The sequence below is a fragment of the Talpa europaea genome (assembly GCF_964194135.1).
Source record: "Talpa europaea genome assembly, chromosome: 8".
NCBI lineage: Eukaryota > Metazoa > Chordata > Mammalia > Eulipotyphla > Talpidae > Talpa > Talpa europaea.
In genome coordinates this window covers 98,645,946-98,667,087 of record NC_140075.1, presented here as the reverse complement: position 1 = coordinate 98,667,087, position 21,142 = coordinate 98,645,946, and the positions used below count along the sequence as shown (strand labels likewise).

At 42.0% G+C, this 21,142-nt stretch overlaps 1 protein-coding gene across 1 annotated transcript in view; it reads left to right on the top strand.

The window, feature by feature from the left end:
* The window catches only part of DPF3 (double PHD fingers 3), a gene marked incomplete at both ends in the record, with an annotated part of 242,164 nt that extends 227,187 nt beyond the window's left edge, over positions 1 to 14,977 (top strand). The window contains 3 exons of the mRNA XM_084241388.1: positions 3,170 to 3,282; positions 14,344 to 14,425; positions 14,907 to 14,977. Of these exons, the coding sequence (XP_084097514.1) occupies positions 3,170 to 3,282; positions 14,344 to 14,425; positions 14,907 to 14,977 (266 nt within the window). The remainder of the gene's footprint in view (positions 1 to 3,169; positions 3,283 to 14,343; positions 14,426 to 14,906) is intronic.
* Positions 14,978 to 21,142: the final 6,165 nt, after the last annotated feature.

Sequence of the window (21,142 nt, the reverse complement as noted above, 5' to 3'; positions counted from 1 at the left end):
TTTTGATCTCTAAACCCATGATATTTGAGTATCACCTTGACATTTTCGCCAGGAGCCTGTGAGCCTTCCCAAATTCAACATGTGCAAAACAGAGTCAGTTCTCCCCTTCCTCCATTTGGTCCTTATGTTCTTTCTAGAGTCTTCCTTATCTGAGTAAATTTCACTGCAACACATCTGCTATCTTAGGTTAGAAACTTGGGAATATTTCTCATGCCTCTCCCATATTCCCACTGTTCAAACAATGGTCAAGTCCTGTCAGTCATACCCTTAAAATGTTTCAAGTCTTTACTTTAGTGTGATCATGCTTCTCTCTGCTTCTCTCTCTTCTGGTAGCTGCATCAGCCTCCTAACTTGTGTCTCCAAAATTCTTCCATCTCTACATTTTCCCTGTCTGCACAAATGCTCTCCTTAGACAGCTGCTCCTTCCTTCCTTCTTTTCTTCCTTCCTCCCTCTCTTTCTTCCTTTATGATAACTTTAATTTATATATATGGGGTATTTCTTATTTAAAAAGATCTTTTCAACATCTTATTTTGAAATAAGTATAGTTGCATAGAAAATGCAAACTATCTTATGGGGTGTTCCCATGCACTCTTCACCCAGTTTCCTTTGATGGTTATATCTTGTAAAACAATAGTACAATATAAAACCAGGCAATTGACATTGATGAGCAATCATCAATGTCAATTAAGATACAGAACTACAATTAAGCCACTACAATTAAGATACAGAACCGCTTCATCACAGTAAAGATTCCTCATGCTCCTTTAAAAACACAATATAATCCAGCCACTGCCTTGCTTAAAATCCTGTCATGGTTGTAAAGTCTGAATCCTCAAATTAGGACTATGGGTGTTTGTGTAATCTGGCTCCAGCTACCCCTCTGGCTGTCTTTTGCCCTACCAAGCCTCTGCTCACTGGTCTTTCCCTACATTTAAATTTGATAACCTCCTTCACTGATTAGAGCTTCCCCCCACCCGCAAAATGCAGTTCTCCCCACTTGGAATCCTCCCCTGCTACCACTCCCCCCAGCCCCCTCCCAGCTAACTTCTCTTCATCTGTCAGGTATCAGTTTAAAGGTCTTTCTCAGGGAAGATTTCCTTGGCATCTCAGACTAGGTTAGATTCCCTTATTGTTTTATTTTGTTGCCAACCGTAATTTTCCTTTGTGGCACTTAAACAATTGTAAATATATAGATATGTGTGCAACTTATTGAGTTGACTAGACTGGGCTGTCTTGCCCACCAATTTATCTTTTCTGTGTATCTGTTCAATAGGTCATCCAGCTATTGCTCAGTACATACTAAAGTTCATGAACAATTATTGCAAGCTGGAGGCCATGGAATTAGGCAAAGTCTACTTGCTCATATGGGTGTCTGCTCCGTGATCTCATCTTCAGTCTTCCAAGGTTGCCCTGTCTGAGCGCTGGACAGCCAGGGTCCCCACCATTCAGAATCACACTTTGGCATTTTCCCTCTTAATCCCAGCCTAGCAGTATCTCTGAGAGATTGGAATAGGGAATAACTCTGATCAGAAGTCTTCTTAGAATGTTAAGATGCTTTCAAGCTTCTTTCTCTTCAGATTCCCTGCCACAGTGTCACCTCAGGAGGGTCATTCATCAGTTCAGAGCTGGGGGCATGTCTGAGTTCTATGGCATCTGAGAAGTCCTGGGAAAGCTTTTAAGTCAGTCTTCTCCTTGATGCTTCTACCTCCTCTCTGCTAAGTGTCTTTCACCGTCTCCACCAACAAATGATTTCTCTCTCTACTCTCAGCGATAACCACATGGTTTGTACTTGTGGAGTCTGAAATTGGAAAGGTTTGTATGTTGACTGAATTGACAGTATTTCCCCCAAATGATCATGATGTAACCAGCTCCCTGAGCATCTGGGATGGAGGAAATGGTGGCTTCCCACAGGCTATGTCTTTGCCTGGGGGTGTGGTGTCAAGTGGGACCCTGACCAACTGTGGAGGGTACTAGGTTGGTGGAGTGACACAAATAGTGTCCCTTAGAAGCACATAATCCCTCAATACAAGAGACAACACAATGCACTACATGGTGGATTTGGCAGAGTTGGGAGCGCTGGAGAAGGGTGAACCCCACAGAAGGCCAAGCTATCAATTCCTTTCTGACGATCAGTAATGGATTTGCCCTGGGAACTATGGGCAGAGTCCTGTCTGATTCACAGCACTGGAAACCTGAGAACATCATCCAACTTTCCCTTTCCTACCAAAACAAAAGGTCAAGGGTTTTCACATCCTGTGCCTCAAAGCTCTCTTCTCTCTGCCCGAGTGTCTCTTTTGGGTGAGAACTGGCTAAGAAGAGAGTCTAACTCTGCAGGTCAAGCCATGGGTGTTGGTCCACTGGCGTGTGTGCGCTAAGCTCACAACATACTGTCCCTTCCTAATTTTGCTATTGGCTTGGCTAATGTGATTCTTGGGATGGAAAAAAGAACTAGAGCCATCAACAGGTCCTTTTAGGATAGACCTGGCCTTGTCTGCCCTTTGCTGTGATGATCCATTTCTTTGCCCCCTCTGCCAGGCCATTTCCATTTAAGTCCCTGTTTCTGTGCAGGATGTAGATTTCTGCTAGTTTTTTGGCATGGGCATGGATACTTCAGGCAACAGTGCATTCCCTCATAATGCCCCTGTGCAGTCCCTGGGAACCATACAGCTCCCTTGACCTCCTGTCCTGTGCCCTGGGGCAACATGAACAACTTTGCACATGGAAAGTCCAGCTGCAAATACCTCTTATGTCTTACTCCTGCCTCAATTGGTGCTGGGGCTTGGAAACAACGCTGGTGACTCCATGTGCTGCCTTGTGCTGTGTGCCTTTCTCTCTTTCTCTTTCTCTTTCTTTCTCTTTGTTTATCACTTTCTGTCCTCATTAGCTGGTTTCACTTCTGGGTGGGGTTGAGGGGCCATGCTCATATAGCAAGAGAATGGGAAAGGATTCTATCCCCCACTAAGAGTGTTAATGTCCATTTCTCTCTTTGGGCCTCAGTCTGATGGTGGTGGTAAGTGTGGGTAGAGTGCCATCAAGTCCCCAAGTTTATTTCCCAACCTGTGCTCTACCCCCACTCTCCCTACAAATTAGGCAAAAATATGTTTTTGATTAGTGGTGTTGAGGGGTCATAGCCTCTAGCCCTAATGCTGCCATATCTGCTTCCTCCAGGTCACCCAACCTGCCTGCAGTTCACCCTGAACATGACCGAGGCCGTCAAGACCTACAAGTGGCAGTGCATAGAGTGCAAGTCCTGCATCCTCTGTGGGACCTCAGAGAATGATGTGAGTTTGGGCATCCTTTGTCAGAGAGAGATCCAAGAGTTGGGAGACCTTTGAGGGGCAGAGTCTCTGGAGGGACTTTCATCACTGGCTGCTGGGGGAAATGTCAGTCAACATCTTCCCTTTGCCCTTTGACCCCATGATAATCCTGATCACAATGGCATTCATCTGTAAATATTTCAAATACAAATAAATAAATATAAATAATCCTAATCTCACAAAGATAAGTATTTTTAAACAAAAATAACCAAAATATTAACATAGCTAAAAAAAATCATTAATTCCTTAATATACTCAAATATCCGGTCAAACTTCCTATTGCCTATGTATAAATATTTTTAACACAGCTTGTTTATTTGAATTGGGATGTAAATCAGGGCTATAATTGTGATTAGTTGACTGCTTTTTAAGCTTCTTTTAATATATCGCTTTTCCCTCCATCTTGCTCCTTTTTCCCCTTGAATTTTTGTTGAAGAAATCAGCTAATTTGTTCATTAGTGTTTCCTGTGACTGTATTTCACTGACCGCATCCCCGTGGTAGTGGTGGACATTTTCCTCTGTCTCTTTTCTTATACATTTTTACTTAGAGCTAGAGCTTTATCAGATCCAGATTTGCACTCATTCTATCTCGACCTCTCTCTACACATATACTTTATAATACAATAAAATACAATGAAATATATATATATATATATATATATATATGTACATAAGTGGTGGCGTGTCCTTCTACCAGGAGGTATGGAATGCCTGGTGTCTCTCTTTTTGTGAAGGTAAACAGCTCTTGATTTTCTTCAATTAGATTGATAATTTCATTAAGAGTTGCAGAATAGTGATATTTTTAATCTATAATTTCTTCTTTGTTTATTAATTGGAGTAATTTTACAAAAAGAAACATTTTTCAGTTTCATATTTGATTGTCCTAAGGCACAGGAAAGGCCAGATTAATACTTCATTTTTCTCCTTTATTTACAGTTTCAAAATAACAGGATGGGTTGAACAACTGTTCATGATAAATATGTTCAAGGAAATAGGAATTGTGGGACACTTTCTTAACATGATAAACTATTTATACTTTAGAACTAAAACCATTATCTTATTAATAGAGAAATATAAAGGAATTTCTATTCAGGTCAGAAAATGGGTAAGGATGCCCATAATTTCTACTATTCATCACTGTTCTAGAGATATTATAGTTAATGCAATATGATAAGTCAACTAGAGGCATAAGAATGGCAATAAAGTAGGAAACTATAATCTAGAAAGCATCACACAATCAATGATTTTTTTTTTTTTTTGTGGGGGTGGAGTTCACAAAACCTGTATGGAGTTTGCTCAGGACATCCTTTCCCCCTAACAAGTGTATGGTATACTTAGACTACTAGTTCCCAGGAAAGATGCCCCCAGACTGTAAACTTGTCCAGTCAGTGGTTCTGCTACAGAAACACCTATAACCTAGCAGCAGTGATGCCTCTGCTTCATCTTTGTGATTGATTCTTGTAAGTATGTTCCTTTGTTGCTACAGAGATCATGGGACATATAGCTCAGCTCCATGGTATTTGCTCTTGGTCTGCATTCTCAGAAACTGGAGTAAATTTGATCCCATACTCTAAACAAAATGTGCCTAGTCTTTCTTCAAAAACAGCCTGACCCAGCACATAAATCTAGATGGCAAGCTGGGTATGAAAGTGAGGGACCCACTCCAACTAGCTAGTATGGGTGGCTATCTTTATTATGAGCAAGCAATTGCCTGGACTTTTGCTTTAGTGCTGACTTTATTGGTTTTGAAGAAGGAAGTAAGGTGGGAATGTAGGCAATTACTCAGTACCACAGCAGGCCTTCAGCCTTGATAATGATGGAGTATAAGAATAGAAAAACTGAAAAGGAGATACAAGGTTGTAGGGGTAGAAGGGATTAGCATAATCCATTAACCCAGTTATAAGAAACCAAGACCCTTAGGCATCAACGCCAGATCAGGAGGTGCAACACCCAGAAACTATCAGACTGTCATAGGGAGTGTCAATGGCACAAACCATCCACCCACAAAGATGAGCCCCTCCCTGAAGATGATAAAACCTAATGTAGCCCTCACAATGGGGCAGCACTCAATCTGCCCACCTGTCACTATGCAGGTGCCTCTTCACTGACTGTCTCTCTCTTTTTTTTTTTTTTTATAAATTTTATTGTTATATTCCCCATACAATTGCAGCCCCCCCATTCTGACCCCAATCCCTCCCCTCCCGCCCCCGCCCCCCTAAAAGTGTCTCTGGTTCATAGTTTTTTGTTGATTTTGATTTTCACTTTCTTATAGTTATTCATTTTCCTGGTCCCTTATTTAAGTTTTCTAGATTCTTGCTATGAGTGAGACCATCCGGTATTTTTCTTTTTCTTTTTGGCTTATTTCGCTGAGCATGATCCCTTCCAGCGCCATCCATGTTGCTGCAAATTGCATGTGTTTATCTTTTTTGAATGCTGAGTAATAGTCCATGGTATATATGTACCACATCTTCTTGATCCAGTCATCTATTTTTGGGCATTTGGGTTGTTTCCAAAGCTTAGCTATTGTAAACAGTGCTGCTATAAACATAGGGGTGCAGGTGTTCTTTGGAATTGATGTTTCTGTGTCCTTTGGGTAAATACCTAGGAGTGGAATTGCTGGATCATATGGAAGCTCTATGTTTAGTAGGTCCAGAAATCTCCACACAGCTCTCCACAGTGGTTGGACCAGTTTGCACTCCCACCAACAGTGCAGAAGAGTTCCTTTTTCTCCACACCTTCGCCAGCATTTGTTGTTGCTAGTTTTTTTAATATGTGCCATTCTCACTGGTGTGAGATGGTATCTCATGGTAGTTTTGATTTGCATTTCCCTGATGGCAAGTGATGTTGAACATTTTTTCATATGCCTGTTGGCCATTAGCATTTCCTCTTCAGAGAAGTTTCTTTTTAGCTCTTCTGCCCATTTTTTGACTGGATTATTTTCTTTGTTGTTGTTGAGTCTCATCAGCTCTTTGCAGATTTTTGTGATCAGTCCTTTATCATTAGTGTTGGGTGCAAAAATGTTCTCCCAGTTGGTGGGGTTTCTCTTTGTTTTTGTTATTGTCTCTTTTGCTGTGCAGAAGCTCTTTAATTTGATGTAGTCCCAGCTGTTTATCTTTGCCTTCACTATCACTGCTTTGGGTGATGTGTCTGTAAAGATGTCTTTGATGTGCAGATCACGTAGTGTTTCGCCTATATTTCCTTCTATATATTTTATGGTTTCAGGTCTTATGTCTAGTTCTTTAATCCATTTTGAGTTGATTTTTGTGTATGGTGTGAGGTAGTGGTCAAGCTTCATTCTTTTGCATGTAGCGACCCAGTTTTCCCAGCACCATTTATTGAACAAACTTTCTTTGCTCCAATGCATAGTCTTTGCTCCTTTGTCAAAGATTAGTTGAGCATAAATCTGTGGGTTTATTTCTGGATTTTCTATTCGATTCCATTGGTCTGTATGTCTGTTCTTGTTCCAATACCATGCAGTTTTGATGATTATGGCTTTGTAGTATAGTTTGAAGTCTGGGAGTGTAATGCCTCCATTCCCTTCTTTTTTTTTCAGGAGAGCTTTTGCTATTTGGGGTTTTTTGTGATTCCATATGAATTTCATCAATAATTGTTCTATTTCTTTGAAGAATGACATTGAAATTTTGATTGGAATAGCATTGAATCTGTATATTGCTTTTGGAAGGATGGCCATTTTAATAATGTTTATTCTTCCAATCCACGAGCAGGGGATGTCTCTCCATTTCTTTGTGTCTTCTTCTATTTCTTTTAACAGTGTTTTATAGTTTTCTTTGTATAGGTCCTTTACCTCTTTTGTTAGATTTATTCCCAAATATTTGATTTTTTTTGTTTCAATAACAAAAGGGATGGTTTTTTTGATTTCTTCTTCTTCAGATTTATTGTTTCACACAATCAATGATTAAGCTAACTCAACAGTAAAGGTAACATTATATAAAAATATCATGCAGAAATTAACAGTTTTCTATTAATTTAATAGCAATCAGTTAGATAACATACTAGTAGAGAAATTCCACTTACAAGCAGAAATACTAGAAGAAATACTTAGAAATAAACTTAATAGTAAATATGTAAAACCTAGGAAGAAAATTTTAAAACATGTTTGAAAAGACAAAGAAGTAGAATTGAGAAAATATAACGACCTCAGATGATTTGGGATAGAATGACTCAACTTTATAAAGAAGTCAGTTCTTTCTAGTTGACAAATTTAATTCAAGACAAATAAAACAGCAATAATTTTTTTATAAAACTAGACACCTTTATACTAATATTCATATGGAAACACAAATTTGCAAGAACAGTAAAGAAAACACACCAAAAACCAAATTACTGGGGGGGGGGGGAGCTAGCCCTACTAGGTGTTAAACATACTGCAAGACTTCTATACTAAAACAGTTTAGGCAAACAGACCAATAGAATAGATTAGAAAATCCATAAATTGACCCAACTACATACATTCAGTATAAAATTTGCAGCTAAAATTATTGGATCAAAGATGGCTTTTCAATGAGTGGTTTGGGGCAAGGGGCTATGTATTTGGCAAAAGACAAAATTAGGTCCATAGCCCACAAAATAAATAAGAACACTCTTCAAATGGGCCAGGGATCCAAATATAAAAAATAAAACCATATTAGTTAACATGGGTGAGTTTTTTAAATATAAATGTAAGGAGGATTTTCTGTGACTCAAAATTCATGGGCAATTAAAGAAAATATTGATAAATTTGACCACATAAAAATTTTCATAACATAAAACACCATAAAATCAAAAGGCAGTTGAAAATCTGGAAAAATATATTTGTAGCATACACCACAGAAAATGGGCTACTATCCCTAATACACAAAGAACTCTTAAAATTTGAGGGACCAGGGACCAGAAGCTAGATAGAATAAGATAAAAGAATGACAGATAATTCATAAAAGATATAAGAAATGACTCCTAAACATTAAAAATCATTCAAATGCACTATTAAAGAAATGAAAACAAATTAAAATAAAACAAATGTATCATTTCTTATCTATAAATTAGAAAAAAATTAAAAGTGTGACCATACTGTCTATTGATGAAGCTATGTGAAAGCCACCAACTGGGAATACAAAGTGGTGCACCCTTTCTAGAGGGAAATTCAGCAATACCAAACACACCTGTTGTGCACTTACTTTTACACTCTGACCTTGCCCATTGGAATCTATCCTATAGATATACCCAGAATATATGAAAATACATATGCATTAGTATATTCATGTTCACATTGTTTATAATTATAAACTATTGGAAACAACCTAAATTCTCAGAGATCCAAATAATGGTTTAACAAATGATGGCACAGAAACATCATGGGATATTAGGCAGCTGTGAAAAAGAACAGCCTATGAGTGGGTTGATAAAGATAAGGGGAAAACAATTCTCTGAGCATGCCTTTTTGTATAGCTCTAATTCTAAGAACCAAGGTATTGTTTTATATGTTCTCCAGTGGAGAAATGCTAAAAATCTACTAGAATGTTGGAAAACTTAGATGGAATAGAAACAGTAACAAATGAACCTAAGTATAATATAAATATATAGCATAGCCATACTGAAGTGTGGAGCAGGAAGGGACTAACCAAGTAACTCTGGAAAGCAGTATTTGTATCCTAAGGCTAAAGTCAGAAATAATTCACAAATAATGTATTCTCATTAGTAAATTTGTTTCCCATAGGTGTATGAGTTAGTCATTCTGAAATCATGTGTGTACAAGGTCTGAATTAATAACTACAAATTGTGAATAATGAGAGGCAGGTTTCTCAATGCCAGAGAAAGAATTTCCGAGTGCAGGGAGCAGGCTGGACTGAACCCTGTGGCATTGGGCTGGAATAGTGGGTATCGATGTATTACATTATTACAGTATAATGTAATATAGTTTACATACACATATAGATGCATGTCTACCTACACATTTATTTGTTTCCTATCTGCATCAGTTGGGAGAGACTAGAAGCAGTGACAACCCAAAGCAATGAAAATACATACCACTCAGACAATGGTTTCTAAATACCATTTTCCAAAAAAAGGAACCAGGAGAAATGGCTAGTGCCAAAACTGGGGTAGGGAAAATGCAAAAGGAGTCTGGAGCATCCTGTGTACTAGAAAGTAAGGGTGTTCTAAAAAAGTGATGGGACATGCCCAAAGGACACGGGAGTCAAATTGAAGGAACTGCCATTTGCAAAATTGGGGACAGTTTGGTAACAAACTAAAGACAGTATGACATTACAAGGCAAAGAGTAAAATAAATATAATTCTAATCTTGAACAAGAACAAAACATTCGAATAGATAAACAAAAAAAAGGAAGAGGTAAACTCTACTGCAGGTCAGAATTGCAATTAATAAATATAGAGGGAAGAGAACAACTAATCACCAATAGGTAATGTCACCAATAGGCAATCATCATAGTTATGGTTGTTGTAAGAACCATCAATTGATGCTAATATTAGTGGGTAAAAGTATGATGAGAAAAAGGATATTTGCATAATCTCAGAGTATCTCCCCCATTAGATTACTTATAAATACATTACAAAGGGAAAGTCATAGCTTAACAATGGAGAAACTGGTCTATAGTACCTTGACCATACGACCACAGTAACATTACTAGTAATAAGACTTACTGATATCAATGCCCCCCTGATATGATGCACTGAGAAGGGGACACCATCTTTTTTCTATTATTCTTGCCAAAGATACACACCCTCGATCTTCTCATGAAGTAAGAGCAGACAAGCTCAAATTGAGTGACATTCTATGAAGTCACTGGCCTGGGATAGAAAGATAAAGAAAGATAAAGAAACTGAGGAACTGTTTCCGTGTCAAGGACACAAGTAAATGCACTGTGGGGTCCTGAGTTGCATCCTGGGATAAAGAACATGGTGGAAAAACTGGTAAAATTCAAGTCAGGTCTGTAGACTAGTTGGTGTTGTCCCAATAGTAATTACCTCCTCCTTTTTGTGATCATATTGTGGGAATGTAAGATGTTAACATTCAGGGAAGCAGAGTCTATGCAGAAACTCTTTGTACTAGTTTTGTAAACTTTTTCTAAATCTAAAATTATTTCAAAATGATAAATAAAAATATAATGGCATATTTCTCTAACATCTTCTAAAGGTGACAATTTTTTTAAAATCATGTCTATGAATTCAAGGATTTAAATATATTTGATTTAATTCAATCCATTATGGTAACATTTATACTATTTTTGCCCAGTGGGAGCATAATCAGGCTGAATCCTGAGTCCTTTTGACAAGACTCCAATAGTATTTGATCACTTCCTTGCTTTCCAAGTATGTAAAGATATTCATTTCATGACCCAGATAGAGAATCAGCCTCTTCTCTAAGGACTTCTGGTTCATTTTAGTGGCAATGGTCTTTTTTTTAAAAAAATATTTTATTTTATATAATTCTTATATAAATCTTTTTTCATCTTTGCACAATGTATGCATTTTCATTTTGGTTATATTCCCCATACAATTGCACCTCCCCCCTTATTTTGACTCTAGTCCATTCTTCTACCACCGCTTCTTCCCCCGCCCTGTCCCCCCACCGCTTTGTGTCTCTGGTTTGTAGTTGCTTTGATTTTTTACTTTGCATTGATTAGTCTTTTTTTTCCTGGTCTCTTATTTAGGTTTTCTAAATTCCTGTTATGAGTGAGACCATCTGGTATTTTTCTTTTTCTTTCTGACTTATTTCGCTGAGCATGATCCCTTCTAGCTCTATCCATGTTGCTGCAAACTGCATGTGTTTATCTTTTTTGATTGCTGAGTAATATTCCATTGTGTATCTTAGTCCTGGGTATAATTTGGAAGAATTGGTATAAATTCATGGTGCATTTTATCTTTAAAACAAACAAAACATATTTTCTAACTCTATCCATTGATAATGTCGCCATACAGTAACTAACACCATGAAAATTAGCACTCATATTATGTTCTCTAAAGACCATTGCCACTAGAGAACATAATATGAGTGCTAATTTTCATGGTGTTAGTTACTGGATGGCGGCATTATCAATGGATAGAGTTAGAAAATATGTTTTGTTTGTTTTAAAGATAAAATGCACCATGAATTTATACCAATTCTTCCAAATTATACCCAGGACTAATAGTAGAATTTTTACTTAACCTTATTGACCTTTCATCTGTATTTTTTTCCAACTATGTCAAAATCTTGCTGCTTCTCAAAACCAACATTATTACACACATAAAAATATCAGAATATAAATTCCTCTATTACCACCCACAATATGATTACTGAATATATCTATGTCTATATCTGTATCTGCACTTATTTTTGTCCTTAAGACATATTTGACTAAAGATGTATAATCAAACTACTTGTTTTAAACAGTTGCTTTCTATGTGGTTATGCCACAAATTAATACATAGATTCGTTTTCCTTTTGTTTTTTAGTAACAATTGTAAGCTAATTTTGCTTTATGAGCATGTAAAATATTCACTGGTTCCAGAATCAAATCTATAAAATAAACAGTACCATCAAAGAAATCCATTCTCACCTCTTTCACACTATCCCCTCACTCTGCCTATAGGTAACTGTTATAAAAAATTATGGTTTATCTTTCCATTTTCTTTATATGAAAGTATACCTATGTGCATATGAATCATTAGAAAATGGAAGCATCTTGGAAAATGGTAACAGATATACATGTTTTCTTCACCTCATGTTTTTATTGACTAGCCTGGAGATTACTTAACAGCAATATATAGATACAACTTTCATCCTTCCTGTAGCTGCACAGGAATTCACTAGTTTATCCATCTAGTCCCTTATTGATGAATATTTGGATTGATTCTTGGCTTTGGTTTTACAAATAGTGTTAAAGCAGAGTTTTTTTGTTGACTTGGCAGAGCCTTAGGGGAGAATCAATGTGTGATTGCTTGGGCTACTGACTTCCTCTCCACGCCCAGTGATTCCTATTCTCTGGAATTGTAGCCATAGGTGGATCCAGGTTCTTGGATACTTGGTAGTAAGAAGTCCTCAACTTGTGCTTTTCAACAGATAGGGTTTCCTGATAGCTTTAACAGGCAATTATCCTGCAAAGCAGATGAAAGAGAAGAGAATATGGTGCCAGATGATGATTAACCTTGAGAAACATATTTTAATGTACAAACGTTTTTTCCTCTTTGGGAAAGTCCAATCCAGGGTATTCTGCCTTCTTGTATTTCTCATGTGCAACACAGTAGAGGTTATCAGTGTCTTTAGGGTTCTAGTAATACTAGTCTCGCCCTGATTGTGGTCTCCATGCTAATCCTAACTTGTTCCTCTTCATATTATCCAAATTATCATGTAGCTTATCTCAGGTCCAACAATAACGGTGTCAATTTTTAGAGTAAACCACACCGTTTTTGTTTTCATCTTATCGCTCTAACTGCTTTTTCTTAGTTTCTTTATTCTTCTTTTGTTTGTTAAAATTGGTGTTCCCCAAGGGCCTTATTCTTGGTCTTTGTCATAGTAATCTTTTTTTTAGTACTTTTTAATGAAATTTCATCAAAACTATGGATTTACTCTTTCTCAGAAAAATGTACATTTCTACCAATAAGGTTATGAATTCATTTCAAGAAGTTCATGGATACCCCTCCCTGAATGCAGGTAGAACGACATCTGTGTTCACCAGCACTGGACTTCCTCTCTTAGGACTTCCAGTGCCATCTCATCACCAAGCAAATCTATGTTTCATGTCCAGACTAGTCTTCCAATATCTAGTTGTTTCCAGTTGCTTCCACTGGGTGATTTGTATGCAGTGTGCCTATAGCTGAGGTTTCTCTCTGCCTCCCATGAATCTGTTCCTCAGTCCATGTCTCAATGGGTAGCTGCATCAACTGGTGGGCTGATAGGAGACATTCTTAATTTCTTCCACATCACTCTCCACATCTAATCAATGACTCTTAAGTGGGAATAAGACCTGTTCCTTTCCCCTGGCCCACGATCCCAGTTTCCGGTCACCATCATCTTACCTGGATGTCTGAATCATCTTTTTAAGTGATCTTTGGCCTCTAGACCCAACCTTTCCCCACCTGGGTATATATGGGTATTTAGCAGCTAGTGAGAGCTATCTAAACCACAAGTCTGACCATGACACTCCTTTGTTTGCTAACTCTTCAGAAGCTTCCCATTGCCCTCATTGAAAGGTCTTAGTATAATAAGAAGGTCTTTTATGATCTCTCCTGACTCATTGTTTGCTCACTGAGGTATCCAACTTCCATATCTATTTTTTCTAGTATCTCTATACTGGTGGGAGCCAAGGTGAGATTTAATACAGACTTAATTTTGCAAACTTTTTATAAGCCATCCAAACAGGTCCATAGGTCATGTAATAGGATAGAACTCTACCTGGAGAATGGGATCAGATCATAAACATTTATTGCATAGCTACTATGTGCAAGGAAGTTCTGAAGGAGATGCAGAGTGAGTAAAAGACTCTGCCCCCATGATCTTACAGTCCAATAAGGAGTGGACCAAAGAGGCATTTTCCAAATGAACTGGCCAATAGAAGAATTGTATAGATGTCTACCATATGCCATGTTTTGCAGTAAGGAAAATGCATTTAAGTATCATAGGAAAGAGAAAGTACTATAGGGATGCAAGAGGGGAGAGAGACCTTCTAGTTGAGGTAGACTAATTAAGTCTTTATGAAAGAGAAGAAGTATTTGAAGACTAAGAGGGTGATTAGGCAATGACTGAGAAGAAAAGGAGTTCCTCTAAGCTGGAGTATGAGGTGGTAATCAAGGAGGGCTTCTTTAAGAAGGTATAATTTCAGAATAAACCCTAAAGTGGAGGTAGGACTTGCATAGTTGGGGAAGCAGAGGGGGAATTCCACATGTGGCAAAGTATGAAGCATATTCAGTGGACAGTTGAGGACCCCAAATGGGGACATCCAGGAAGTTTGATCTGTGGAACTAAGATTGTAATGCTTATTCTAAGTAATGCAATCTTTTCCTCCTCTTCACCACTCTGTGTTCCACCAGGACCAGCTCCTCTTCTGTGACGACTGTGATCGTGGCTATCACATGTACTGTTTAAATCCCCCTGTGGCTGAGCCCCCAGAAGGTAATGGTGACAAGATTGACAGTAACAACAACTACTACCACCCCCTTATTAAGTCTTTATTAGCTTGTGCTAAGGGTTTTTCATGTCCTGTCTCATTTAATCATCATGACCATTTGGGGTAGGTGTGACTGCTACCATTTTACATTTGAGGCACAATGCAGTCAGCTGAAAATCAACCTGAGGCCCTAGGAGGTATGACTGAGATGGTGGGGAGGTGAAAGATTCCAGAGTTGGGCTAGGCCTGGTGATGCTATTTAAGAGGAACCACCAGAAAGCAAGGGTCTTCCTCACAATTGAGGAAGCTTCCACAACAATTCAGCCAATCATTTCTGAGCATTTACTCTCTCCTGAGCTCTAAGGCTGGACTGAATCTCTGAATTGTGAAGCTCAGAAGAAAATAGAACTTAAAAGAATTTAGGCCCAGGGGTGGGACTTGTGGGGTGGAGAGGGACTCCTAATAATGCCATCTTGTTTTTTATAGGAAGTTGGAGCTGTCACTTATGCTGGGAACTACTCAAAGAAAAAGCCTCAGCCTTTGGCTGCCAAGCCTAGGGCCCCTGGTCACAAAGTGTGATTTGCCACTGGAAAGGCTAAAACAGAGCCCACATGAAACCAGATTGAGCCTCTATCCCCTATACCCAGGCAGACCATCTGTAAGGAAAATCAGTAATTGCAGAGGGCATGAAGATGTGGAATCAAAGGGTGAGGTATCTGCTTACCTCTTGCACACAGGTTTTGGTATTTCAGCCAGACCCTCCTGCTTCTACCAGGAGGATCTGCACTTTTGAAGAACACCCCCAGCCCTGACCCTGTGGAATACCTCTCACATTTCCCCAGCCCTACGGCCCTCGCACTGGTTCCCATTTTAAAGGAAGCCATTTTGTGACCACTCATCAGTTATTTGTGTGTAGTTTGGTGTTTTCTATTGTGCTCCAAGAAATCTTCCCACGATCTTTTTCACCTCCCAACTCAAGGCTCTTCACCCTGAAGTCACCAGAGGAGCAAAGGGTTGTGGAGAATTTTTTTTTTTTTAATTACACACCTCATTGGAAACTTCTAGACTTGGAGCCTGGAGGCCATTTTGATGATGGAGCCCAGAAATCCCTTGTTGTTCCCTACAAAGAGGAAGAGGTGATTTCTGCACTGCCAGCTGATATCCAGTGGCATCCACAGCCAGGGTGGTCTCTTAAAGGGTCTGGGGAGGGGATGGAGGCAATGAGGGGTGGGAGAAAATATTGTGAAGACAATTCTGAAGCCCCTGCATAGCCAGTCAGTATTTGTTCTCTGTCAGGAATGATTGTGCAGGAGACCTGGTTTTGTGGTTCCTTCACCTTCAGAAGTGAGGCATCCTTGAGGTGAGACTAGCTACAACCTGTGGACAGAAATGCTGCGACTCCCCCTCCTGACCAACCTGAATCTTCAGGTAGTTTTCCCTGGTAGGACTCAGGAGGCAAGAAGTTGAGCCAAGGCCATCTGGCTAAGAATTTGAATTTTGGAACAAAGAACTGTAACTTTGAGAAACCATGCAGTATTGATGTGACATCATGGATTCCTCTTCCCAAGTGAGTTCTCCCTTCCACATGGTGTCTGCTTGGGTTGTCTACTGAGACCTGACTCTGGAAATTTTAGGATGGGAGAGAGATGACAGTTACCTAAACAAACAGTTGTGGTGATGTGATGATTTGTGGCAATGACACAGAACCTTCAGCTCGAGGGCTGTTCTTGTCTCCTAAATGCTGCAATATGTGCTGGACTCTTGTTTTCAAAGTGTTTCATGAAGAAAGAGGCCGAGTCTCAGATTCCGGAAGTCAGTGTTGGAAGTCAGCCCTGCAGGCTGGAGCGGATCAGGCTGCCTTTGAATCTCAGCAGCAGTGGCAACAGCAGCCACACAATAACTGACACGTTTCTGGAAAAATCATTTGCCCAAAGGGCAGGTCCCAGTGAGCGAGACCCTGGTGCATGCTCGGATTCCCTGAAATCAGCTCCATCTCTGTGGTCCGACTGCTTACAACAAAGGCTGAGGTTATTTTTAGTCTTTCAGCTCCTGAAGAAGCCCCTGGAGACTCGGATGCGGGCTAGTTGGGCCACTCGTGCCCAGCTGCAGTACTTGTTCTGCGACTTGGCAAGAGCCTTCCTGCTGGCCTAATTGCTCTTGGCCAGGAGATCCAGGGCAGCCTGGCATGGAGCCAGGCCCTGCTTGTCTCCCCAGTCCTTTGCAAAGTGACCTGTGGGAAGAAATAGGGGTCACTCCTGCAGGGGCTCATGGTCTCGGAGTGAGTTCCTCAAACATAATGATCTCATTTAAAGGGCCCTGTCCAGATGGGATTTTCATCTCCATAGATATTTCCTTCCTCCTGCTGGTTGGTGAACCTGTTTTGGATTCTGGAGACCCAGGGAGAGTTATCCATTTACCAGGAAGGCTCACCTGAGGGGTGCATTTCCTTCCCTGACTGTGTTGGTGTGCTATGCTCCCACAAAACCCAGTCCTTGAAGGCTGATTATTGACTTGGAAAAATCACTTTGATTTAGTTTTGGGGAAAAAAATGAGCAAAATATTCTCAAGTGCCACAGTGGCTTTCAAGTTAAAAAAGCAAATCTGAATCCAAAAACTGTGACTCCGATACTTGACATGTCTGCTTTAGAGTGTGTGGACATCTAGTCCCCACCTCTGCACATATGATGGGGAAGGCTTGCTCTCTCTAGCTGAATCTGCTGTCTGCCACCTGCCAAGGGGCTGCAAGGGTGGGACTGGTCTCACCGACTGTGGAGGGTGCTGTCACCTGCTCACAGTAGTGGGAGTGGTCAGTGCTCTGGACTGGACATTAGGGAGGCCCAGATATCCTGTCCCTGTTTTTCTCATTCCCTGCAGGATGGGGCTAATTCTTCATCTTTGAGGACTTCAGTTCCTCCTTCTGGAAAGTAGGGATAGAACTTCCAAAGTATTATAAGCAGACAAACTTCTCCAAGTCATATTATCACCTTGTGTATTTGAAAAAAAGAAAAGTGCAAGTAAACTTCTAGTTGGTCTTTATTTGAGCCCCAGAGAATAAGCTAGAATCATGGATGAACATGGATGATGAGGGTTTTGGTTTTGCCTCTGCTGTTGAGCTGCTATGTGACCTTGGGCAGGCACTTAACAAATCTGAACCTCAGTTTCGCAACTTGTGAGATGAAATAATAATACCTGCTCTGCTTTTTTCATAGTGTGATTGAGAGTCTTAAAAAGCATAATGTTATATAAATAATCACTGGAGAGCAGTGGTTGTCAGGGAGGGGGTCCGCATGATTTCTGTGCCCCCCTCTTCCTTGAGATAGCAAAGGTCAGACCCTTTGTTGGAATCTATTTTGCTCAAAAGTGATTTATGTTTCAAGGGCAAGGTTGCCTCTGGTCAGTGTCCCTGGGCCAAAGGTGTGACAGGAAAGGGTGACCATGCCTGGGTCTGTGGTGGGAGGTGAGGGATTCATGCTGGAGTGGGCATGAGGACTTCATAACGAAGATATTCAAGAATGAAGCTACTCCCTTCTGCAAGATCAGCTCAGGTCAGAATAGGGAGCTAACTTTTAGAGGGGGCTACCATTCATTTCACTTTGGAATAACGTATACTTCGAAACTTTCGCTTAAAGCCTAGCTCCACTACTTTGTTGCTGGTTGACCTTGAGTAAATGACTTAACCTCTCTGAGCTTAATTTTCCACATCATTGAGGTGGGGCCGTGGGGCCTATTGGGCAGAGCTATTGCAGGAATTTGAGGCAATGGCGGTAAAGACACTGGCACGATGAAGGCCCCATTCTGATGGCACCTGTTGTCTTCAGAGCCCACCCAATGGAGATAATCATGTCTCCCCACTCAGAGCCCTGGAACATCCAGGGTGCCTCTATTCCTATGTTGTGGCTCCATCTGACCAGGGAGGAGGTGAAGCTTCAGGATCCAAGCCCGAAGTTGAAACCCCTGTTTCCTGCCTTTCATACTAAAGCAAATCCAGCACAGTGCGGGAACAGAGACAGGAGAATCACATTCATCCTCTCCTCCCCTGGCCCCCCAACTCATAGCACCCAAAGCGGGAGCCAGCAGGTCCCAGGCTCCCCTGCTGTCATTGCCTGGGGGCCAGGTGGGAAGCCCAGGCAGCCCAGAGGGAGCCTCTGCTTCTCCAGGCTCAGCTCAGTGTGGTGGGAGCTTGTGGGTGGGAGAAAGGGAGGGGGCTAGGGGAGGAGGGAGGGAGGCCCAGTGCCTGCAGAGCTGGAGAAGATAACCGGTTTTAAGGTTAGGGGAGGGTCTGGGTTTCACAGTGATGGTTTCATGATACCCTGGAGAGTTACACTCACCGTGGCATTTTAGTCTTTGTGCTTTGAACTCATCACGATTCCTTTCAGCCCTCCCCTTAAAAAGCTCAGATATTTTAAGGAAGAAAAATGAGATTCTTATTGTGACTTTTCCTACCCTGGCAAGTTTAGGAGACAGATCTGTGCTCTTCGGTGTTGTTGAAGAAAGATTGCTGGCTTTCTCAGGCTCCAGGACTCAAGAGAGGTGGGGTCCCCAGTTTCCTCTTTGAGATTGTGCATGTTGGGGGGAGGGGAACCCTGAGGACCAGCCTCCCCATCCCCCAGGACAGCAGCCTCCTTCTCTCACTCCCTCCTCCCCCACCCTAGGCTGTTCCCAGCTGCCACTGCACAACCCAAGGGAACGTTGGATCCCTGGGCCATGCTCACTTGCTCCAGTGATGACCCATGCCTCGCCTGGCCCCCAGTCAGAGCTGCGCTTGTGTCCCGTAGTGGGCTCACACCCTTGGAGAAGGAGGGAGGCAGGGGTGTTAGGAGTGAGCAGGGTCAAAGGTCTTCTGGTCAGGTAAACCAAAATGAGGAGATGGGTGAGGAGGGGGCCAGAAACCTGATTTCCACTGCTGGAGGGAGCAAAGTAACTAACTAACTGGTCTGGGATGGAAAGTTGCTGTAACCTGTTCTTCCCTTAGGCCTGTGGTGCTGGGCAGTGTGATTATTTAAAGTTTATAAAGGCCAAACCTTTGCTACCTTTGTACACCAAGCAAGCAGCCCTTTCTCGAGGCCCCCTGGCTCCCTCTTGTGCGTGTGTGTGGGGCAGGGGCCTCTGTGGGCACAGCGGGCGAGAATGGGGCCTCTACCCCCGCGGAGGTGGGAGGTACAGTGTGTCCTTTTAGATTTTCCCCCAGGGGAGCGTTGTCTGTCTTAGAAAAGCTGCGGATGTCCCTCCTGGTTTGAGAGTGTGTGTGTGAGCAGTGGGTGTGAATGTGTGTGTGAGTGCATGTGAGAGTGAGTGTGCATGTGTGTGTGTGTGCGTGTGTGTGTGTGTGTGTGTGTGAGTTGTGTGGTAGTGAATGCCAGGCTAGTTCTTACCCTGCATTCTTGGGCAGCAGATGGTTTCCAGGCACTGCCATCAGGGGAGCCCTCCAGTCCCCGAGTCCAGCTGGGAGGGGGGATCCGACCAGTCCTACCTCCCTACCACCTGGCAAAGTAGATGGGGTTCCTCCTCTCCCCTTGTTTATTGACCTTTTTGGAATTTTACTTCCTTCCTGAAGAGAAGCTGTTAGTTTTTCGATTAGCTGTTTGATCCTGAGACTAAGTAGGCCTGGGGAAGATGGTGGGAACAAGAGACACTTGAATTTGCCTCAGGCCTGCAAGCCTCCCTGCCCAAGCCCTTGGCCTGGCCTGTTTCCTTGGGCCTAATGGTTAGAAGTGGGATCTGTAGTAGCTTGGGGTTGGGGCTCCCCTCCCCTTCCTGAATATTTCTAGGGCTTGGGTTCTGTGTATGATTCCCTGCCAGGGTCCATGGCCACTGACCATGAGTGTAGAAACAGCAAAAGAGATTGGCGGTAAGTTCAGGGCCTGTGGGGTGGCAAGAGGAGAGCCTTCCAGAGGAAGCTGGAAGAGCCTGCTGAGGTCATTGTTCTGAGAGGGAGGCAAGAGGAGGAGGGGGAGATTGCTTGGGCGTCCTGGTGGGAGGATAAACAGAGCCCCTAGATAGACACTGCAAGGGTGGGGTTGGGGGTTGGGGGCCTTCCTTAGGGCATCTCAGCAGCTGCTCCTAGGAAGGCTCGGCTGAGGGGCCCTCTCTTGTGCTTCCAGCCCAGGCTACTGGAAAGACAGGCCTAAGGAAATACCTCCAGGAAACTGTAGGAGGAGGGTTCCGGGCCTGCCAGGTCCCCATCCAGTTGTTTTCCAGAAGGAGCAGGGAGTTGCCTGTGTGAGGAGAAAGATTTAGAAGAGGGTAGGTTCCCAGAGAAGGCTCCTGCTGGGTTCTGAGTGAACTCTGACTGTGTCCCCTCAGATGGCTGAGACCTGGGGTAACTCCCCAAGGTCCCTCGAGGTCAGAGGGCACAGCACTGCCCCTCGGTCACCGTCTCTTTGTTCCCGACACCCATCCTTTCTTTGCACCCGTGCCTTGAAAGAGGGTCATTGCAGGGTTTCCCTCTCTTTGGCCCCACGGAGAGAAGGAAGTATTTGTGCTGATGGTGACATTTCCCAGGGCAGGCCAGAGGAAGGCAGGCACCGGGACTGGCGGGCAGCCAGAACCCTCCTCGACAGAGATATAATTACTAATAATGACCTCTAGCCCAGGCAGCGAGTAAAGTGGCCATTCAGGACGGCACCAGCCCAGTCTCCCACATAAGCGCTGCTGTGGTAGGGAAGGAGGGGGGCAGCTATGAGTCCCTGCAGGAAACGTGGGGGCAGGGAGAGGTGTGAGCT